At 36.5% G+C, this 23,041-nt stretch overlaps 1 protein-coding gene across 7 annotated transcripts in view; it reads left to right on the plus strand.

Moving 5' to 3' along the window:
• KDM6A (lysine demethylase 6A) overlaps window positions 1–23,041 on the plus strand; it is a 210,981-nt gene that overhangs the window by 70,657 nt on the left and 117,283 nt on the right. For all 7 annotated transcript variants that reach the window (XM_040468962.1, XM_040468963.1, XM_040468965.1 and 4 more), the window contains exons 3-4: window positions 3,039–3,147; window positions 14,887–14,936. In XM_040468962.1, the coding sequence (XP_040324896.1) occupies window positions 3,039–3,147; window positions 14,887–14,936 (159 nt within the window). The remainder of the gene's footprint in view (window positions 1–3,038; window positions 3,148–14,886; window positions 14,937–23,041) is intronic.

A 23,041-nucleotide genomic window follows, 5' to 3' on the forward strand; every position in this document is an offset into this window, starting at 1 on the left:
TAAATATTCACTTGTTTCTAAGCTTTAAAAATCATCCAGCTGTACACTACCCATTAGCCACATGTCTATTTAAAGAGAAATAAAAATTAAAATGATATAATTTAAAAATTCAGTTGTTGACTTCTAGCCATGGTTCAAGTGCTCAATAGCCACATGTGCCTAGTGGATAGTATATTGGGCAGGACAGATTATAGAACATTTTTATCATCATAGAAAGTGCTCTATTGAATGGTGCTGATCTAGATGCAAATGATTTTCATTAAAATTTCTGACTATCCTCACTATCCTCACATTAGAGATAGGATGATTCCTAGAGGAAAGCATAATAATTTTTTAATGGTTTTTATAAGAATAGAAATGGTAGAGGTTAATTATGAAACAATCTAGGAAATAGAAGTAAAAAGAACAAATAAATAATGTTTCTGTATGACTTTGTATTTTTAACATTTGTTTTATAGTCTAGTCCTTTTTTCCCTGTGTACACTGTATGGGGATGATCTTACTTGCGTATACTTCAAGTAAAAACAGCAAGAATATAAAAGCAACTATTTTAACAGGCAATATTTTTGATTTATAGAAGTCTATCTAAACTTTGTTCTAAATCTAAACTATCTATATAGATCTTCTAGGTGTATAATTAGCCTTTTGACTAAAAATGTTATTGTAAAAATACTGTGTTTCATTCTAGATTATTGTATGAGTTAGGAGTATTGGAAATTATCCCCAGTTATTTTCCTTTAAATGCTTTTAAAAAATTGTTAGTATTTGCCTGTATCTAATGCCAGGGTTTTCCTCAGACACTTCAAATAAATTCATGAGGTTTCACTACGAAGTGGTGACACGGGCACTTGGAAACTTTATTCTGACTTTTTGCTCCTCTTCATCTTATTCAATATTTGGCTCTGTCAGCATCATCTTTGACCAGCAATATCTCTTGGTAGGTACATGCTGGCTTTGTTGGAAATGATTATGAACTTGATAGTGAAGCCTGAGTGTATGGGTGGGTAGGCGAATTGAAAGTCTGTCCATTCTGCTTTTACCTGGTTTTATGCTTCATGATGATCAGAGTTATGTATGGTATTCATTTTAGATGTGTTCCTTTGTTTTATGAGCACTGGAAGATAAGGCAGTAGATCATGGTAGTGGCATCAAGGTATGGCCATAGGACGGGAGTATAGAGTGTTGCCATCATTACATCATAGAGTGTATTAGATCATTAAAGAAAATTTCTTTGGATTTATAACTTGAATCCTTTTTTCACTATGGAACCATATTTGCTCATAAATTTAATGCTGATCAGCCATAAGGAATTATCAGGGAGGAGTAGAAAAAGTTTCTAAACAGCTTACTAAGAGTTTAAGAAGAAAAGATAACTATTTTAATGAGTACTTTATTTACAGTTACTCTTTAAAGTCACTCATTTAATGTAAAATTAAGAATTGTCATGGTGTAGCCCAATAATTTTATGAATTTTTCTGATATTAAAAAGTACTGAAGTAAATTGTATCTTTGTACTTTTAAACCATCTGCCAGATAGGATTATATATGACTTAAATAAAGAGGATCTTGAGATTTCATGCCTCCAAATTATAGTAATTTCTGAGACTTCAGTGTAGCATTCAGAGTCTTAATTACAGGGAAGCAGAATGATTAGTTTTTAGTGATTGTGATTTGGTACATATGCACATGCAGATAGCTAAGAGTGGAATAAGAAATGAAGATAGCCCTTTTGTAAATGTTAGGCTTTAAGGATAGTAGAGTCATCCCAGAATTTGCCTGGTTTAGGATGGCTTCTCCAAACTTGATGAACATTTACGTATGTGCTTTGCATAGGTAAATTTTAGGATAGACATTTTGAGACTCTCCATCAAAAGGCCCTATATTTCACAGGAGAGGAAAAATCAAGAGATTTTGAGTGGTTACTTTGCCCCACATCACATTTTCTTATCTCATCAAATGCTCTTGAAGTGGTAGTGAAAGGATTTTTTGGTAACAGAAGCTATTCTGGTTCTTTTCTTTGTGGGTGCCAAACCTGGGAATGTACCCAGAGATTTGAGAAATCATACACGTTTTCTTTAGTGACTCCAGGACACCTTATAGCACATAACATTGTAGAGTAAATCATTAGCAGGGAAATTTTGACAAACTGTTGGAAAGCTTGAAACAGTCTTGAAAGAGAGCTTTTACTTATCTGACGAAAAGTAAAGAAACAATTATTAAGTATCTATGGAGTGTTAAGCACTGTGATAAACCCTTATTGAAGTCTTCTAATTTGAATCCTTTTGTCAGTCCTCTGTTACTAAACCTGAGAGTCAGAGAGAAGTTCCCCAGGATCTCCTGTAGCTAATGGCAACTGGAATTTGTCAGGATTCCAGAAGTCTGTTCTTTCCATCGTTCATTTTCTCTTGCAGTATTCTTTATTACAAAAAAAAAAAAAAAAAAAAAAAAAGTCTCCTTAACATAGTATGTTACTTTTTTTATTTGGTGAAGACATTGTAAGAGTGAGTACATAATGGGTGTATGTGAGGGTAAGACGAAAGACCGGAGTTGGAGTGGGTTTGAAGTATATCATGAAAAGATGTCGCAAAGGCAGTTCATGGTAGCTTAAACTGATAGAGGTTATGACAGAAAGCTATTCAGTATTAATGGTAGCTATTATTACTCTGGAGATTCTGTGAATTCTCACATAATTGAATAAAGTTCTTTCCATCTGCGCAAAAGATGGATATTATTTGTTTATGGCAACAAGGACCACAGTAATAATTTAGATTTATAACTTATGAGTAAAGTTATCAAAGTGCTCCTTATCTGGCAACTATTTGTATTTTATAGGTAAGAAAAGTATTTATGCCACAACCAGTGGCTCTTCTAATAAATACTTAGGTATCTAAGGAATGCTGCATGGACTGTGTCTGAGGTAGAAGTGAAATACCTTGATTTCTTGGGTGATTGAATGGAGGATATGTGCATTAACTCAGGAAGGAAATGCATTTTAGGGTTTTTCTTTCTTCTTAAATGTTTGTATTTTTTATTTCTAGGCTGTTCGCTGCTACGAATCTCTAATCTTAAAAGCTGAAGGAAAAGTGGAGTCTGATTTCTTTTGTCAATTAGGTCACTTCAACCTCTTATTGGAAGATTATCCAAAAGGTAATTTTTTCCCCTTGTTAATTACTATTTGACTTATATATGTATTGAAAATAATTGTAATTGTTTGTACTCTACTGAGGGAGCTATCATTTTTACTTTTAAGAAGTTGTAAGCTTGTGAACATCCTAAACAATGAGAAAGAAAAATGGGGTGGGAAGAAATGTGAAAAGTTCATGTAACTCTATGTAAATCATCAATAAGTTGACCAGTTAAACTGATAACCACCTATATGTGCACTTCTGTTTTGGGAAAAATCCCTGCCCTTTAAAGGTTCTACCATAGTAGAAAGTGAGCCATTGATGGACACTCTGGAGAAGTAACAGAGAGTCTGTATCTCTCTTCTTTATCCTGGCTGTAAAACTTCCATTTTAGCTAGAAAATATTTAAATGAAAATCTGATCTGTAGTCATGTTATTGTAAAGGTAAGTAACACAGAGAGGTGATTACATATGACCTTGAGCACCGGAGAGAACACATTTTTTATTTATTTGAAGTTTTTTTTCCTGTAAGAAGTGAGTTAAATGACTGAAGGCAGCCCCCGAGATAGGTCCTTTTTATAGTACCAAGCTGCTGATGTAGATCATTACTCACTTAGGAAGATAAAGCACCCCCAAATACCACCCACTCCCCCCAATACCAAAGGCAGAACCCATAGCAAAGAAAAATTGTATCCTTAGAAACCAGAAAGTTTTAACCTTCTGATGATAGTAAACATCTGAATGCAGAGGAAGTAAACATAGTATGTGTTTAGTGGGCAAAGCAACTGGCAGGTTTCAGGGCTGGAGCGAAGGATCACTGCTGTTTAATATTGATGTTTTATTGTGCCACTTTTTTATTAGGTCAGGTGAACACCTTCCTAACGAATATGCAATTTTTATTTGACACGGGTGTTATATATGAGGTTTGAAGTTAGGTTTCTCTCCCAGCTCATCTCTATTGTTTATAGTGGCATTATCCTTAACAGATAATCTGTTAAGGATAACATAAGGAATATATATATAAATATCCCTGAGCTTCAGTCTTCTAATCTGAAAAGCAAGAGATAGAAGGATTTGGGGATTGCTCTGTGAAACTGGTTAGTACTTAGAAAATGTCTTCAGGATCCTAGGTATTAATCATTATTTAACACTCTATGTTTTAATTTTAATTAAGGCTAGTAACTCATTTAAAGGAAACTGTTTTAAAAAAGACACAGAAATCCTGTATAATACAAATTTTTAATGCCGCATCTTTTACTTGGAGAGCATGCTAATTTGAAGGCACATAAACAGACCTAGACTTGAAAATTAGGTTTGTATATGGAGGATTGGACAGAGGTTCTTGCTGCTTTGTTGTCAGATAGATAGATAGATAGATAGTAGCTTTTAAAACTTTATTAATTTATGAACTTAGCTATATTTTCCATTTATAAAGTGTCTGGCTATGAAGGTAATGAAGAGTCTAGGAATATTTGTTTTGGATGGTTTTTTTTCTTTTCTTTTTTTGGGAGGTGAGGTGGGGGTATGTGGCAACTAGACTGTTGGCAAACTAGCTGGCAGGAGTAATCTAATAAGATGGGAGAAGAGAATGATAACCTTTGAGGATTTTAAGTCCTGGAAAAGAGGTACTGTGAGACCCATTTACTGTCATGTAGATGAACTGGCCATTGATAGCTAGGCAGTAGGTCAATTATTTGTAACAGGAAGGAGAAGAAGGTGGCAGTGGACGCAGTATATTGGTATATTTTTCTATTTTAATATTTTAGTCTATTTTAATATTTTAAGCTGATGGCTTCTGTTTCCTTGATGTTTTTTTTAATCCTCCTTGAGTCTTTATTGACCACGTTTCCAAGATTAAAAAAAAAAATTCCTTTCTATATACTAATTGTTGAATTCTTTCTGTCCACTCTTCACCATCTTCCTGTAAGTCCAGAAGTAGAGTCTGTCTCTAGCAGGCCCCTCCACACTCCCATCACCACCACCACCACCACCACCACCACCAGTTTATGGAGACATTTGTTGCCTCAGGCTGCTTCCTCCTCCTCTTTGGAACCCAGTACGAGATGAGAAGCTCTGGCCCCAACCAAATAGGCACTTAATTTCGGAGAAGAGATTATAAACCATGGCTTTTAAGGGAGTAAACAGGAACCATGCAACGAACATGTTGAATAAGCTCCTCAGGTATATGTATGTGGGGGACTTACTGGTCCTGTTATTCTGAAGACAGTTCTTTAATTATAGTCCTGAGTCCTCTTCTTTGTGTGAAATTTTCTGAGCTTGGGGTTCCTTGTGAGAAACTGCTTCTACTTCTGCAGTACAGAATGGTAGAATCTGTTTTGTGTACATTTTGGACTGTGTTTTTTCTGTCCTTACTTGTCATTCTGATCCCATCTTGCTTCCTGTCTTACAGGAATTCCTAAAAATTTCTGATCTGCAGATGGTATACTTTGATTATCATTACTGTTATGGATTTATTCATTAAAAGATATTTCCTGTCTTGTCAGATGAATTTGAAGCAGAAGGGAAAAAAGATTTTCTAAAACAGTTTTTTAAAGCCTTTCTGGTTCGCAATTTGTTTGAAGAGTTTGAATTTTTAAAAACAATTTTGATCATCTGATTGGGTCATTTGGCTTCTAGGAATTTATCCTTATTGTAGGAAAACGAAGGCTCAGTGCACACGGCCTGTTGCAGGTTGGATTCCTCTGGAGGGAGTTGAGCATTCAGGATATTTAGTAAGGAGGGCCTTTAGGATCAGCACCTGTGGAAGGTAGGGGACAAAGGATTGGATTGGAGAAGAGGGAGGAGTGGACAGAGGTGAGAAATTGAGCTGTCACAGCCTTGGCCAGGTCCGTGGGGAGCCTTGGAGCTAGAATGGCCCTTCAGAGCTATCCCAACTTTGGGGCAAGGTGAACAGGCCTTTATACTCCATCCTTTTGATACTGGATACTGGCCAGCCTGGGAAGGAGTGTGACCTCGGGCAAGGTGGCTCTGCACCTAAGGCAGCTCACTGCTGGAGGCTGTCTGCGGGCAGGACTCCCAGTATTCCTTCCTTGAAGCAGGATTTGAATGGGTTTTCGCTGCATCTACCATACCTCCTTGCCACTCCTCACCCCAAAGCTAACCCATTAACCTTTGCCCAACCAAAGAGCTGATGGAGCTGTCAGACAGGCTGTGTTAAGCCATGGAGATGGGGCGGTGATTTCTCTTCCTTGGGTTGGAAAAGAATCCCAGAGAGCCCTGGGCTGTAGGACAAGCATAGATATTCTTGCGAATATATGTGATGGACCTTAGGAGCAGTTTAATAGAAATCGTGTGTAAGTATCTGTAAATATGTGTGGCAGATTATAGGAAATGATAATCACTAAGTTAAGTAAGTTATTTATAAAATTAAGTAGCACATTACCTCAGACCACACATCAAAATTATAAGGTAAGAAACTTGGGAGATAGTAAGAATTCCTAAAGGAAAACAGTTGAAGGAGATCTAATAATTACCCGTTCCTGATATCAGCATGAAAACCTTGAAACTTTAAATTTCTTTATGGTTCATGGTGAGCTGGGGGTTTTCTTTGAAATTCCTGCCAGGGATTGATTTCTCTCCCTTCCCTCCTTCCTTCAAGTAGTTTGTCATTTTGTTGCATTGTCTGTCACTTGTGGTCAAAATAAATTTTGGTTTTAGTTGCTCAGCAGTTACAGATGTCTAGGGCAACTTTCCAGCCAAGAGTTGCTAATGTGAAGAGGTCTTAATCAGAGTAGATGAGCTCTCTTTGTCTTCTCTCTGTCTTTCTTGGGTGGAATGACAATACTGCATCCTAAGATATATGAAGTATAAGAACACAGAGTGCATGTTTTCCAGTCATAGATGTTGAGTTTGGCTTCTTCAAAAATTACTGTTTGTTTTTTTAATCCTTGCATGGTTCTCTTCATTGTTGTAGCTGTTAGAACTAAAGGTTGTGATTCTTTTAAGAATCTGCTTTGTTTAAACTCCTTTCACTTAGAGAATCATTGGGAATTAGTTTGCATAGTATATATGTTTGCTATACAGTAAAAATTTGTGTTGAGATAGTAAAATAAAATGAAATAAAAACCCAAAGTACTGACCTAAACGGCCGTGTAGTATCCATAGAAAACGAATATTACGTATCTCTCTGAAAACCCATTGCGGTTGGGGTGATTGTTCACGCATTGTCATTGTACTCACAGTCATTGCACTCGATTTTTCCACGCGACTTCAGTGTATTGAGTGGTTTTTGAACTGTGATATAAATATATATATTATAATATATATTTAAATATATAAATATAAAAATAAAAAAAAATATAAAGATCACCAGTGCCTCCACGCCTTTCATTGCAAATTTGGGAATCCCCGATTTTGCTCAGTCTGCTCATGGCCTAGAATTACAAAATGCACTGTAGAAATACCGAAGGGAGCAAAATAGTCACCATAACCCAGGCTGTCACAAGCCTGTGTCTAGGCAATAAGCACAAGTTATAGTAGCTTCGAGAACCAGAGAGCTGTAGCAGAACACATTGAAGGGAACACAAAGAAGACATATAGTTGGTGTCTCTTGTAGTAAGCCAGATGTGAGATACTAAAGACCTTGAGGAGTATATTAATTTAATAATGACAAGGAAGCAGTAAGTCTGAGATTTCCGTATGTGCATTAATTTGACTTGAAGGCCTCTGAAGGTGCTGATGTAGCGGTAAAAGGATTGTTTCTTTGCTTTTCCAACTTTCTGTCTGCTTGAATCTGTAATATTCAATCTTTTCAAACGTGTGGAGGGAGGGGGATGTGGGAACAAAGATCTGTTGTGGTGGATGCTGTTCAGAGGGCTTTTCCAATGTTAACATGTATTTAATATGTATTAATGCTGCATAAAAAGGAAAAGATGGGGGCGCCTGGGTGGCTCAGTCTGTTAAGCATCCAACTCTTGATTTCGGCTCAGGTCAGGATCTCACAGTTCATGAGTTCAAGCCCTGCATTGGGCTCTGTGCTGGTAGTGCAGAGCCTGCTTGGGATTCTTTCTCTCCCTGCCCCTCCCCTGCTCCACACACTCTCTCTCTTCAAATAAACTTAAGAAAAAGGGAAAAGATGTGTTTTAGGCAATCAGGATTTGAGAAGGCGAAAGGTGCTAGTGAGCTAAGTACATCAGTCATTTATATGAAATGAAATAGTTAATATAAGCTCTCTGAGATACTCATTTATTCCAGGGCATAAATAAAAATTTTTCAGTCAAGCCTCAGATAACAAAACAAAACAAATCAAAGAACTCTTTAGGCAACTGCAGCCTGTTCTGGCCTAAAGATGGCAGTCAGTACAGCTGACATAGCTTTGTCTCCTTCCAGACCCGCAGACTCATCCACTAGCAGCTAACCTGTAGTGTTATACATTGGGCTACAAATACTGAGTTCTGCCTGCAGTTAGTACATAGCCTAATATTGGGAGTATAGACGGAATTTTAAATCTTTTCCTTCCTTGCATTTCTATCACATCTAACTCTGAAGGCGGCTCCCTTTTTTTTTCTGGCAAGGCTGTCACCTTTAACTTACATTGTTGTTTCGTTTTATCCTGTGCTGCATATATGGACTTGTCACCAGGCACACCCTCTTTGTTTTGTTTTGACAGTCTTAACCCAAAGCCATAATATTTCCAAGCATGCCGAAGTCGTAAATCTTTCTTAACCCTCTTTACTCCCTACTGTATTTCTCTGGAAATACGTCTCTCTTTATTTAATTGCAAACAGATTCTATTGTAGCTTTGAACTTCTCTTTTTATTCTTCAGTTACACCTTACTCTTTTATTGAAAAACTCTTTAGGCTGCTTGTGATCTCTAAAGAATTAACTAGAATTAAGTGGCTTGATATCCACTCATTGTCAGGGAAATGCAAATCAGAACTACAGTGAGCAGTCACCTCACACCTGTCGTAGTGGCTAAAATCAACAAGACAAGAAATAACAAGTGTTGGCAAGGATGTGGAGAAAGAGGAACTCTTGTGCATTGTTGGTCGGAATGCAAACTGGTGCAGCCATTCTAGAAAACAGTAAGAGGTTCCTTAAAAATTTAAGAATAGAACTACCCTACGATCTAGCAATCACACACACTATGGGGTATTTACCCAAAGAATAAAAAACCCCCACTAACTCAAAGAGATACATATGCCCCCAGGTTTATTGCAACATTATTTATGATAGTCAAACTATATTTATAGTAGTCAAACTATGGAAGCAGCCCAAGTGTCCATCAATAGATGAATGGATAAAGAAGATGTGTTGTGTGTGTATACACACGCACACACACACACTGGAATGTTATTATTCAGCTATAAAAAAAAGGAATGAAATCTTGACATTGCAACAGCATGGGTAGAGCTAGGGGAGTATATAATGCTGAGTGAATTAAATCAGTCAGAGAGAGACAAATACCATATGATTTCACGCACATGTGGAATTTAAGAAACAAACGAGCAAAAGGGAACAAAAAAGAGAGAGGCAAACTAACCAAGAAACAGACTCTTAACTATAGAGAACAAACTGGTGGCTATCACAGGGCCGGTGGGTAGGGGGATGGGTGAAATAGCTGATGGGGATTTTTTTGTTTTAAATAACTAAATCTTTTTTTTTAATGCTTATTTTTTGTGGGAGAGAGAGGGAGAGAGAGTGAGAGAGAACGAACACACAGGGTAGGGGCAGAGAGAAAGGGTGACACAGAATCTGAAGCAGGCTCCAGGCTCCGAGCTGTCAGCACAGAGCCCGACGCAGGGCTCAAACCCACAAACTGCGAGATCATGACATGAGCTGAAGTTGGACACTTAACTGACTGAACCACCCAGGCTCCCCAGTGATGGGGATTAAAGAGTATACACTTGTTATGATGAAAAAAATAAAAGGAAATAAAAAAAAAAGGCTTAATGTCACAGTCTCTTAGTAAGTGGTGAGGTCAGGATTAGAACACAGGTTTACCTAAAGCTGCTTCTTTCATACTACATCCTATTGCCTTCCTGGGAGCCCTCCTTTGATGATGTTGACCATCTCCTAATTTTAACACAAGTACACTTATTTTAACATTTACACAAATAATATATTTGGTGTTTAAAGACAAATATTATAAGATACATAACCATGAAAGTTAAATAGCCTGAGAGCTGGAGCCATGTGTTCACATCTGTATTTCACTGTTAGCCACTTAATACTTATGAAACACTACGTGAATGCTTTAATGACCCATTGGTCTTTTATCATCTAGAGGCACTTGTTTTTAAACATTTTTGATGCTTATCTTTTATAGACTTTTCTATTACAATAAATTTCCAATATTTGAAAACTGAATTAAACTCTGTAACTTTCTTTAACCCTGTGTATCATGTTAATTTCTCCAGCTCAAAAATACACTTTGTAACATTTCAGTTTCCTGAATAAGTGTCTATCATACAGGTAGGAGAATTCTCTGTTGGATGTGTAAACTATTTCTTTTCTGCTATTAACATCATCAGTATATTGTCTATCATTGTAGCTAAATCTTTGTTTTTATTTTTAGAAGGAATACGTTGATGTCATAGGCTTTACTGAGCAACAGTACACACACACACACACGCACACACACACCCTTGAAAAACGTGTTTGAACTGCATAGCTACACTTATATGTGGAATTTTTTCAGTAAATACACTGCAGTACTATAAATGTATTTTCTCTTAGGATTTTATTAACATTTTCTTAACATTAGCTTACTTTAAGAATACAGTATATAATACATGTAACATGCAAAATACATGTTAATCGACTCTTTATGTTAAAGCTTTCAGTCAACAGTAGGCTATTAGTAAAGTTTCTGGGGAGTTGAAAGTTCCATGTGGATTTTCAACTGTGTTGTGCAAGGGTTAACTATTAAAACTTTTGAGTGCTAAATTAAGCTACAAAAAAGTTTTACTAATTTATACTTATAGCACTAGTAGAATGAAAAAGCTGCCTATTTCCTTAACGTTTTCCCAGTTTGGGCTATTTCCATTATTATTATTTAATTTTATCATTTTCATGTATGAAAAATGGTATGTATATAGCGTGGCTATGAAGGACAAATGACTGTGTATAGTACCCTTTTCCCATCTGTATAGGTGATTCTTTTATCCTTGAAAATTTCCTTGTTTCTTCCTCTTCTCCTGTTTTCATGAGGTCAAGGGCCAAATAATGAACATGGGAGAAAGATTAAAGAACACTCAAGTTGTTATAATAGTTAAATTTAACTTGCTTCTCATTGTTTTCTCTTGTTTTTATTTTTTTCAGGCCTAGCTTCTTTGTTAGTACTTTGACAGTTTTTAAATAATCTTTTAAATTATATTTTTCTTTTTTTTAATCCAAAAGACTACATGTGCTTATTTAAAAATGAAATAAAACTCAAAATTATGCAGAAGTAATTTGAAGTTTGTTCATAAATAAAGTCGCTTCCCAGGATTAAAAAGATGTGAGCTTTGGCAGTTGGTTGATAGCGAGTTGATATTAATTTGTTTTGGGCACATCACTCTTTGTTAGGTGGCAAAAGCAAACAAAAGTTTTGCCTGAAGTAATGTTAAAAAGATTGCCTAGTGGGGTGAAGAAGGACTTCTTGAACTGGTGGAGAACTCAGGGATCACAAAGTGAAGATGAGATGATTTAGGGAAGTAAGAGCCTAGTAAGATATATGCTACAGTCATTGTGAAAAAGGTTTAAGCATTATAAGGATGTCCAAACAAATGATTCCCCTTATTCTCTATTAAGGACTTTAGAAAAATGTAGTTGTAGTGGACTAGGAATTCTTTTTCGTGGATAGAGTAACTGACTTAGAGATTTGAAATGATGGCTTTGCTTTGAATAAAAGGATTTCACTAGAGAGACTCTGGTGATGGGCACTTTTATAGTCTTTAGAGTTTGAATGATTTATTTGGATCAGGAATCATAAAATATATTAAGATCTTTTCTTAGAATAGAATGCTAGGTCTAATGGGGTAAAGTAATAATTGTTGAGAAATGTGTAAATGAGTGGAAAGGTATCAAATGCTCATGGAAGGAAATGTGTGATTTACAGATTTATGCTGGCAGTTTGTTGACTTTGAATTTGAGGGTTTATATTTATTTCTTGGTTAATCATATTGTAGTACAGATGCCATGTTTCTCCCAACTGATAGTCACATAGGCTTCAGTTTCAGTTACTTTGGAAGTACCATATTATCTCTTTAAGGGCTCCTCTAATTCTAAAATGTGAATTTTACAAAGTCACATAACATATATTATTAGGTTATTGGAAATACAACCTTCCAAAGTTGTTGGGATTCTATAGCATCATTAAAAGGGCAGTCCAGATTTGACATGGTGACCGGACAAAATTGCTAGAGACTTGGACTTCTGTTGGTTAGGATGTTTTTAGGCTCAAAAGCAAAGACCTGATTCTAGCTTAAATAATAAGCACATTAATCGCCTCCCATAATTGGAAGTTCATAGGTGAGTTGTGTACTAGGCCTAGTTTGAGGTCTAGAAGTATCCAGCTACTTTCCACTTGTTTCTGTTCTATGGGCTTCATACTAAACATAGTTCCCTTTGTGGTGGCATTTGGTGATATATATGCTTCCTTGTTCGCATCCAGCAGTAGAGGGAGAATACCTTTCCCATGACTGTCTTTTATAAATCAGTGATGATTTCTGGACATGAACCTTGTTTGACTGTTCTCTTCCAGCTAGTTTGATAAATAAGTTGGTTTACTTTTCTTTTTAGAAGACCATTAATCAATGACCTTTATGAACTAGCACAAATCATGTGTGAACAACTAGAAAATGCAGGATGATTTGCAATCAGCTTTTCACCAAAACTGGATGTGCTTCCAAGGATAGGTTGGTTGGCATCATCTTTATGCCAAAAGATGAACATTATTTAAGTTACTTATTCAGATATGTAATGATGTTTTTGGGTAATGCTTCTCTAATTTGAACTTGCTTAGAAAGTTCTCTGGATTGTATTCATATATATTTTGGCTGTTTACTGATAAACAGTATGGAAGCATTATACATGTAATTCTAGAAAATGTTAATTTCCATTTCCCTCCATTTTTATCATTGTAAAATTTTATTGCATTTGTTAATTCTTATTTGAAAAATCCAAGTCTTTTTTTAATTGAAGTATACTTGATGTATACCATTAGTTTCAGATGCTGTACAGCATAATGGTTCAATATATACATTGCAAAATCACAATAAGTCGTTAACATCCATTACTGTACATAAATGTTTTTTTCTTGGGGTGCCTAGGTGGCTCAGTCGGTTAAGCGTCCAACTCTTGGTTTTGGCTCTGGTCATGATCTCACGGTTCATGAGCTCAAGTCCCCATGTTGGGTGCTGTGCTGATGGAGTGGAGCCTGCCTGCGATTCTCCCTCCCTCCTTCCTTCTCCCCCTCCCCCCGCGGCCCGCCCCCCTCCCCCCCCTCTTCCCATCCCCCTCCCCTCTGCCCTCCTCACCTCCTCTGCATGCTCTTTCTCAAAATAAATGAACATTAAAAATTTTTTTTCTTGTGATAAGAACTTTTAAGATTTACCCATCAATTTTCAAATTTGTGGTACAGTATTATTAACTGTAGTCAACCATGCTGTACATCACACCCTCCATGACTTGTTGCTCATCAATTAAAAAAATGTTTTTATGTTTATTCATTTTTGAAAGACAGAGACACAGCACAAGCAGGGGTGGGGCGGAGCAAGGGGGACACAGAATCCGAAGCAGGCTCCAGGCTCCGAGCTGTCAGCACAGAGCCCGATGCGGGGCTCGAACTCACGAACCGTGAGATCATGACCTGAGCCGAAATCAGATACTCAACCAACTGAGCCACTCAGGCGCCTCGCTCATCAATTTTTAAAAAGGGCTCTCACTGCCAGTTCTAATGTGTGTATATAATTTTTATTTTACTTTTTTTAAAACCCCCTCTCTGAGTTAAAAAAATTTTTTTAATGTTTATTTCTGAGAGAGAGAGCGCGTGCGTGCGCGCGAGCGAGCAGGGGAGGGGCAGAGAGAGAGGGAGACACAGAATCTGAAGCAGGCTCCAGGCTCTGAGCTGTCAGCACAGAGCCCGACTCGGGGCTCGAACCCATGAACTGTGAGATTGTGACCTGAGTGACCTGAGCCGAAGTTGGATGCTTAACTGACTGAGCCACCCAGGTGCCCCCTCACTGAGTTTTTAGATCCACAGGAACTGTAGTTTCTCCCAAAGCCTTTTATGCCTTGGGGATTTAGGGTTGTGTGATGCCCTGTTTTAGAATTGAGTTGGAGCAAGGTAATTGTGGGATGGATTTTTTTGTGAAAAAAAGCATCGCAAAAGAAATACTCCCTTTGCTCTTGGAGGTGGTTGAGCTCTTGCTCATTCTTAGAAGTGAGGTCCCTTGTGGGAACAAATAACCCATCGTATTCTGGAGTAGACTCAGAAAATCTTAATCCTTTTATCAGATTTGGTCTGTGAGGAAGGTCATGTTGATTCAAGAGGAAGCCTAGATTCTGTTCAAGCTTAGATTTGAGATGTGAGTGCAGTTTTACATTCATGAACTCCTATATATTTGACATTTGTTACTATGTCTGACTATGAGGAGGGGGAGGCCCCAGATTTCTAAATTGTTTGCTCTTAAATATCACTGTCTGTTGGGAGGTGGTGGGTATGGTGGGAGGCTTGTTATAATGTTTCTAAAAACATGTATTGTTGATTTTGAAATGGGACATAATTTCAACTCATACTTATTTTCCCTTTTTCAGCATTATCTGCATACCAGAGGTACTACAGTTTACAATCTGACTACTGGAAGGTTAGTGAACATTTGCATGTCTGTTTCCTATTTATTTTTTGGGCTGATTACTACTGATTATGCTCAAAATAAACTGTTCTTTTTTTCTTTGTTTTGTTAATTACTTAAAAATACTACTTCTAAGGAAAAGGGATTGGAAAGAAAAAATATGAATGTTCTTTGTACTATTTTGTGTGAACCACTTTATATTTTATTAAGAGAGATAGATTGCTCTGACACAGTTTATTGGCCAAAGATGATCTTAAGAGCAGGAATTTAAAAGCAAGTATAACCAACGGCAACAAAATGATTCTTTGTTTTTTTGGTCTTAAGTTGGTACCTGGGATTAAAGAAGGCTGAAGATGGGTGTATGAGACTGAAAAGGCGAGGCATAATAGGAAAATTGTAATCCTTTTTAGTACAGTTTGTCTATGATTGGAGCTCAGAGGACAGTTGAGCCTTTATTTTTTTTTTTTAAATGTTTATTTAGTTTTGAGAGAGAGAGAGAGTGAGCAGGGGAGGGTCAGAGAGAGAGAGAGGTGGGGGGACAGAGGATCTGAAGCGGGTTCTGTGCTGACAGCAGAGAGCCCAATGCAGGGCTGACTGAACCACTGAGCCACCCAGGCGCCCCAAACCTAACCGTTGTTTAAAAGTCTCACCTAAATGAAGAACTATGCATAATAGTGAGTCATCCATTTTCTTTGTTTAAGTACTTCATAAAGTTACCGGGGCAGGTTAATCTTCACATCATGTTTATTTTTAAGCATAAATTTATTGACGAGTGGGGTTTCTTTAAATTGCCACTTTGGGTTTTTAAGATGTATTTTATTTTTCCATCACCTAGTTTATCTTTCTTTTTGATTTGTAGAAGTTTTGACAGTATATTTTGGTAATTTAAAAAATGTATTGAGAATACTTTGTCCAGTCTTATGTTTTTTTATTTATCATTATTATTATTATTATTATTTTTTATTCTTTTTTAAAAAAATTTATTATTTTTTAAAATTGACATCCAAATTAGTTAGCATGTAGTGCAACAATGATTTCAGGAATAGATTCCTTAGTGCTCCTTACCCATTTAGCCCATCCCCCCTCCCACAACCCCTCCCCCACAACCCCTCCAGTAACCCTCAGTTTGTTCTCCATATTTATGAGTCTCTTCTGTTTTGTCCCCCTCCCTGTTTTTATATTATTTTTGTTTCTCTTTCTTTATGTTCATCTGTTTTGTCTCTTAAAGTCCTCATATGAGTGAAGTCCTGTGATTTGTGTCTTTTTCTAATTTCACTTAGCATAATACCCTCCAGTTCCATCCACGTAATTGCAAATGGCAAGATTTCATTCTTTTTGATTGCCGAGTAATACTCCATTGTGTGTGTGTGTGTGTGTGTGTGTGTGTGTGTGTGTGTGTGTGTATACACACACAAATATATATATATACATACACACCACATCTTTGTCCATTCATCCATTGTTGGACATTTGGGCTCTTTCCATACTTTGGCTATTGTTGATCGTGCTGCTATAAACATGCGGGTGCACGTGTCCCTTCGCAACAGCACACCTGTATCCTGTGGATGAATGCCTAGTAGTGCAACTGCTGGGTCATAGGGTAGTTCTATTTTTAGTTTTTTGAGGAACCTCCATACTGTTTTCCAGAGTGGCTGCACCAGCTTGCATTCCCATTATCTTTATTTTTTAAAGCTCATTGAAATGCAGTTTTTACATAGCATAAAATTCAACTGTTTTAACTATGCAATTCAGTGACTTTTAGTAAATTTTTAGAGTTGTACAACCGTAACCACAGTCTTATTTTAGGACATGTTCATCTCCCGCATAATGAAACCTCAGGCCCAACCTCTGGCAAGCACTAATTTACTTTTTGTCTCTATGTATTTGTATTTCTGGATGTTTGGTATATATGAGATCATATCTTATATATTTTTTTGTGACTGGCTTCTTTCACTAAGCATACGTTTTCAAGGTTGATCCATTTGTAGCATTTATTAATACTTTGTTTCTTTAGTTATTAGTAATATTCCATTGTATGGCTATACCACATTTTATTCATTCATTAGTTGGTGAGCATTTTAGTTGTCACTTTTTGGCTCTTGTGACTAATGCCGCTTTGAACATTTGTGTTGTACGTGTTTTGTGTGGACGGATATTTTCAGTCCTCTAGGGTAGATAGCCAGGAGTGCAATTGCTGAGCTGTAGAGTAAATCTGTATTTAACATTTTAAGAAACTGTTTTCCCAGAGTGGCTATAACATTTTACATTCTTGTAATGTAAAGGGTTTCAGTTTCTCCACATCTTGTCAGTGCTTACAATTGTTCAGTTTTTGAGTGTAGCCAGCCATTCACGTGGGTGTGAAGTAGCATCTTGTTATACTGTTTATTTCCATTTTTCAAATGGCCGATGTTTAGCATCTTTTTATGAACATATTAGCTATTTATGTATATTCTTTTTTTATTATTTTTTTAATGTTTGTTTATTTTTGACAGACAGTGTGAGCCAGGGAGGGGCAGAGAAAGGGAGAGGGAGGCACAGAATCCGAAACAGGCTCCAGGCTCTGAGCTGTCAGCACAGAGCCTGACGTGGGGCTCGAACTCATGAACCATGTGAGATCATGACCTGAGCCGACGTCGGACACCCAGCTGACTGAGCCACCCAGGTGCCCCTAATATATTTTAATATATAGTAGCACTCTGGTACCCTTTCCCCATTGTTCTTGTTTTTAGGATTTTCTTGGCTGTCCTTTCTTGGTTGTTTTTCTAAATAAACTAAATTGTTTAGGTCCACACAAATATCTGATGATTTTTTTCCTCTGGCTTTTTTGAATTATAATTTACATTATTTATTTTAAGTGTACAAGCTTGCTGTGTTTTGGCAGTATATATGAGGTTGTGTAACCATTACTACAATTAAGATATAGAACACTTCTGTCGCTCAGTGTTCCCTTGTGCCCCTTTACAGTTGAGGCCCATTCTTGACGCCCGGTCCCAGTTAATTATTTGCTTTCTATCTCTCTAATTTTGCCTTTCCTAGAATGCCCACAGCTGGATCCAAGTATTTTTTTGCTTTTCATGTCTTTCACTTAGCATGCTAATTTTGAGACTCAACCATGTTGTTGTAAGTGTTAATATTGTCTTCTTTTTAAGCTTTAAGTAGTATTTCATAGAATGATTATGCCACAGTTATTCCGCTTATCAGTTGATAGATATTGTGTTGTGTCCAGCTTTATATTTCTTTAGGTACGTATAAATGAAATGCTGTGAACATTATTGGTCTTCGTGTGACCATAGGTTTTCATTTTTCTTGGGATATGTACGTAGGATTTGGAAATCCTGGGTCACATTGCAGTTGTACGTTTAACTGCCAGACTGGTTTCCAAAGTGGCTGTACCATTTTACATTCCAACTAGTAACTTGACTTTAGCCATTCTAGTAGGTTTTTCATCTTGGTTTTATGTGCATTTTCCTGATGATAGTGATGTTGAGCATCTTGTGTGTGCTTTTGGCCTTTTCTTTTGTTAATTTACCTGCTTACACCTTTTGCTCATTTTTAACTTCTTTTTTTGTCTTGAGTTGGATGGGCTGTTTATGTATTCTGGAGGAAGGCCCTTTGTCAGATCCCGGTATTGGAAATACTTTCTCACAGTCTTTGTCTTGCCCTTTTGTTTTCTTAATTGTGCCTTTTGAAGAGCAACTCTGAAACTGGTTCCTGTACTCAGAAGGCAGGGAGAGACCAGCCAAGAAAGGGGCAGGCCCACGCCAGGTTGGTAGGTGGCACTTTTAATAAGCAAAGGAACTTATGTATGAGGCTTGTCTTGGGCTGCTGTGAGATGAATAGTTCCCTGCACCCACCTGCCAAATCTTAAAAGTTTATAAAGAGGCCTTGACTGGGTTTAGTCTGTATGCTGTACAAGTGTTCTTTTCAATGGCGTTCCCCAACGATAATTTTAGATTTACTGTCTTACAACTCTCTTTTCTTTTAATAACTGTAGAATCGGTATGAAGTATGCCCTCTTTTGTTCTGATATATATTTTTTTCTTGATCAGCCTGGCTAGAGGCTTATCAGTTTTATTGATCTTTGTAAAAAAAAAACAAAACTTTGTTCCATAGGTTTTTCTTTTTTTAGTATTGTTTTCCTGTTTCATATTTCATTGATTCTCTATTTCATTGATTCCTGATTGTCTTTTGTATTTGTTCTGCTCACTCTGTGCTTAATTTTCTTATTATTTCTTTTTTCTTTTGGAGAGAGTTCCTGTGCATACCCCCTTGAGCAGGGGCGGGCCAAAGGGAGAGGGAGGGAGAATCTTAAGCAGGCTCCATGCCCAGCACGGAGCCCCACACAGGGCTGTGAGATTACTACCTGAGCCTAATCAAGAGTGGAACGTTTAACCCACTGAGTCCTACCCAGACGCTCCTCTCATTATTTCTTCAGGTGGAAGCTTAGATGATTGATTGTCTATCTTTTTTCCCCTAATATAAGTATTTAAAGTTATATGGTTCTCTTCGCAGTGCTTTAATTGTATCCCACAAATTTTTATATTTTGTATTTTTGTTATCATTTTATTTGAAAATGTCTTCTACTTGTGCTTTCTTCTGACCCATGGGTTATTCGGATATAAATTGTATAATTTCAAAATATTTGGGTTATTTTAGATATCTTGTTGTTAATGATTTCTAACTCCGTTTTACTTATGCAACATACTTCGTATGATTTCATTCTTTTGAAATATGTTGAGACGATTTTATTGGTTCAACACTTGAAAACAGCCACATGATTTGCATTTTTGGTTGTACTGTGCTAAAAACAACAGGTAAAGGCAGTCGATAGTGTTTTTCAAATTTCTATCTTTGATTTTTGTCTTTGTCATATGCTGAGAGTTCTCTTATGATTTTGGAATTGTCGTTTAATTTTGCACTTAAAAAAATACATTTTGAAGTTTTCTTACGAGTGTGCACACATTTATGATTGCTATTTTTATCTGATGAATTGACCCTTTTATCATTATAAAATATTTTTTTTACCTCTGGTTATTCCTTTTGTCTTGACATGTGTCATCCGATTTTAATACAGCCATCCTGTCCTTAGGCTTGTAATTTATGTGAGATCCTTTTCCTTCCAACCTATTGGTGTCTTTATTTTTACAATTCTTCTTTTGTAGACAATTTATAAATGTGTCTTGCTTTTTTACCCAATCTGAAAGTCGGTTTTTTACTTGTACTGTTAAACCATTCACAATAATGCACTCATTTATATGATTGGGTTTGCATCTTTAAATTTGATTTTTCCTTTTATGTTTGTCCACTCAGTTTCTTGGTCTTATGTTCCTTCCTGCTTACTTCCCTTACCCCTTTTTTATACTTCAATCTTTTTTACAATTTCACTTTACTTTTCCTGTTATCTGTTCCAGCTGTTCTTTCCATTATTTGTTCACTGGTGGTTCTAGGGATTATAGTATATATCGTTAATTTTTACCAGTCAAGTGTCTGTTAATGTTGTATCAGTTCACATAAAATGTAGAAAGTGTGCAGTTATATAGGTTCACGTCTTACCCAGCCATGGCCTTTATGTGACAGTTGTTATAATATGTATTAAGTTTATTAACTCCACAAGATGATGTTCTTTTGCTTTGAACAGGTCCATATATTACAGTGCAGTAGTAATTGCTTGTATTTACCCATATGGTTACCATTTCTGATACTCTTCATTACCATATATATATATATATTTTTTTTTTTTTCCGACTTCATTTTTGAAGGTCATTTTTGCTGGGTATGGAATTATGGGTTGGCTTGCCTTTTTTTTTTTTTTTTTTTAAGTGAAGTTCTGACTTCTTGCCTCCATATTTCCTGATGAGAAATTAGCTCTTAATTGAACCACTGTCCCTGTACACCATTTGTTTGCTTCTTTCATGATTTGCTTTTTCTCTTTGGCCTGATCATGATCTACCTCTTCATGGTTGTCTTCATATTTATCCTGTTGGAGCATTTTGAATTTGCATTAAATAGGGGAAAGTTTTGTCGTCATTTCTTCAAATAATTTTTTTGTTCATTCTCTTTTCTTCCGGGAACCCAATTCCATGCAGGTTAGATAATTTGTCTTTATGTAAATGTCCCTGAAGGGCTCTTATTTTTTCTTTTTCTCTGTGGTCTTCACATTGGATAATTTTTCTGTTTCAAAGTTTATTTTTTCTTTCTTTTGTTGTTATTTAATTATTAACTCAGTCCGTTGAATTTTATTTCAGATATTCTGTTTAACAGTTATAGAGTCTTCATTGGGTTATTATTTCTCTTTCTCTGTTGAGATTTCCTGTCTATTTATTATGAGCGTATTTTGTTGATGATAATTAGAATAGCCACTGTAAAGTTCTTGTCTGCTATTTTCTAGTATCTTTATCATTTTGGGTTTGGTTTCAGTTGATTTTCTTCTTTCCTGAGAATGTGTTCTGTTTTCCTGGATCTTTACATGGTGTGTAATTTTGTGTGGGGGACTGGTCATTATGAAAATTATGCTAACTCTTGGTTCTATTATTTTCTTCTAGTGAGTGTGTATGTGTGTTTGATTTTTGTCTTTTATCAGGCAGTTATCTGTATTGGACTTGAACTGCAAACTCACTTCCTTGGAGTACAACTTAAGTATCAATTAGATCTTTTGTCTTTAGCTGTGTTAAGTCTGTAACTTGCATGCAGGAGTCAGTCAGACATGTTGATAGAATTTAGAATTCTCTTCTGTGGCTCTTTGTTTTCTGGAATTTGTTTTAATTTAGTGGGTTGTGATTTCTCCTGGTTCCAGTCTTCTGGTTGTCTATATTAGAAAGACTGCTTTCTCTACTAGTGACCCACTCCTGTGTGCTATGCCTGGCACCAAGTTAGTAGCCAGGAAAATCGAGCTCAGTCCTTACAACTTTCCATCCTCTGAGCATGGCCTTCTGTATTGGTTTCCTATGGCTGCTTTAACAAATTACCACAAATATAGTGGCTAAAAACACAAATTTAATTATCTTACAGTTTGAAAGTCAGAGTCCCAAATGAGTCTTAGGGGGTTAAGTCAAGTTATCCGTAGGGCTGGTTCCTTCTGAAGGCTCTATTGTAGCATCTGTTTGCTTGCCTTTTTTTCCAGGTTCTGAAGTTTGCCCACATTCTTCTGGCTCATAACCCTGTATCTTATTGCATTTTGACCCCACGTTGCCTTCCTTGGCCTTTAACTTTCTTGTCCCCTCTTATTAAGGACCCTTGTGTCTAACCTGGATAATGCAGGATAATCTTCCTATCTGACGATCCTTCATTTTATCACAACTGTGAAGTATCTTTTGCCTTGTAAGGTAAATTTCTCAGGATATTGACGTTTTGGGGGCCACTATTCAGACAGCCACATCTTTCCACCAGCATCTGCCTGTTTCTGTTTACTTTTGAGTGCCTTTTGTTAGCTGCTTTATTTTGTGTATTGTACATTCTATAAACTAGAGTTTATAGTTTTTATAAAACTGTAGTTATTTATATTTATTACCTCTAGGAGGGTCTTCTCCAGTATCATCTTACTTAGCCTTCATTGGAAGCAGTAGTATGATATGTATGGATACCACTTGGCTTGCTTTTGAACTTAATAAAAATGTAATCGTGCAGCATATTTTTTAAGTCTGTCTTCTTTCACTCAGTACCGTATATGGTAGAGTCACCCCTGTAGTTGTATATTGCAGTAGTTTGTTTTCATTGTGGTATAATATTTCTTTACATGAATATGCCACAACTTATTCATTTTGTTGTTGAAAGACACTTGGTTTTTAATGAATTTTGGCTGTTGCTGATTATAACTTTGCAAGTTCCTGATGCCTGGTAGTTGTCTGATGCTTGAAAACAGATGCAAAACAATATTTTGTCTAGCTTTTCTAGCTATAATTATTCAGATAGAAGAGAGAAATTAAGTACAAAACGGATTAGTCTACCATTGCCAGAAGTGGAACTCCCTCTAATCTTACCTATAATAAGGAAAGCTTAATATAGAATTTATTATTTAACAACTTACTGTAGATATTTGTGATAATAAGAGAACATAATTACCGAATGCCCAATACATGGAATACTAATTAGCCATCAGAATCATTTATCATTGGTAGTGT

Source organism: Herpailurus yagouaroundi, unplaced genomic scaffold (assembly GCF_014898765.1).
Source record: "Herpailurus yagouaroundi ecotype Mexico unplaced genomic scaffold, PumYag 67793, whole genome shotgun sequence".
Classification (NCBI taxonomy): domain Eukaryota; kingdom Metazoa; phylum Chordata; class Mammalia; order Carnivora; family Felidae; genus Herpailurus; species Herpailurus yagouaroundi.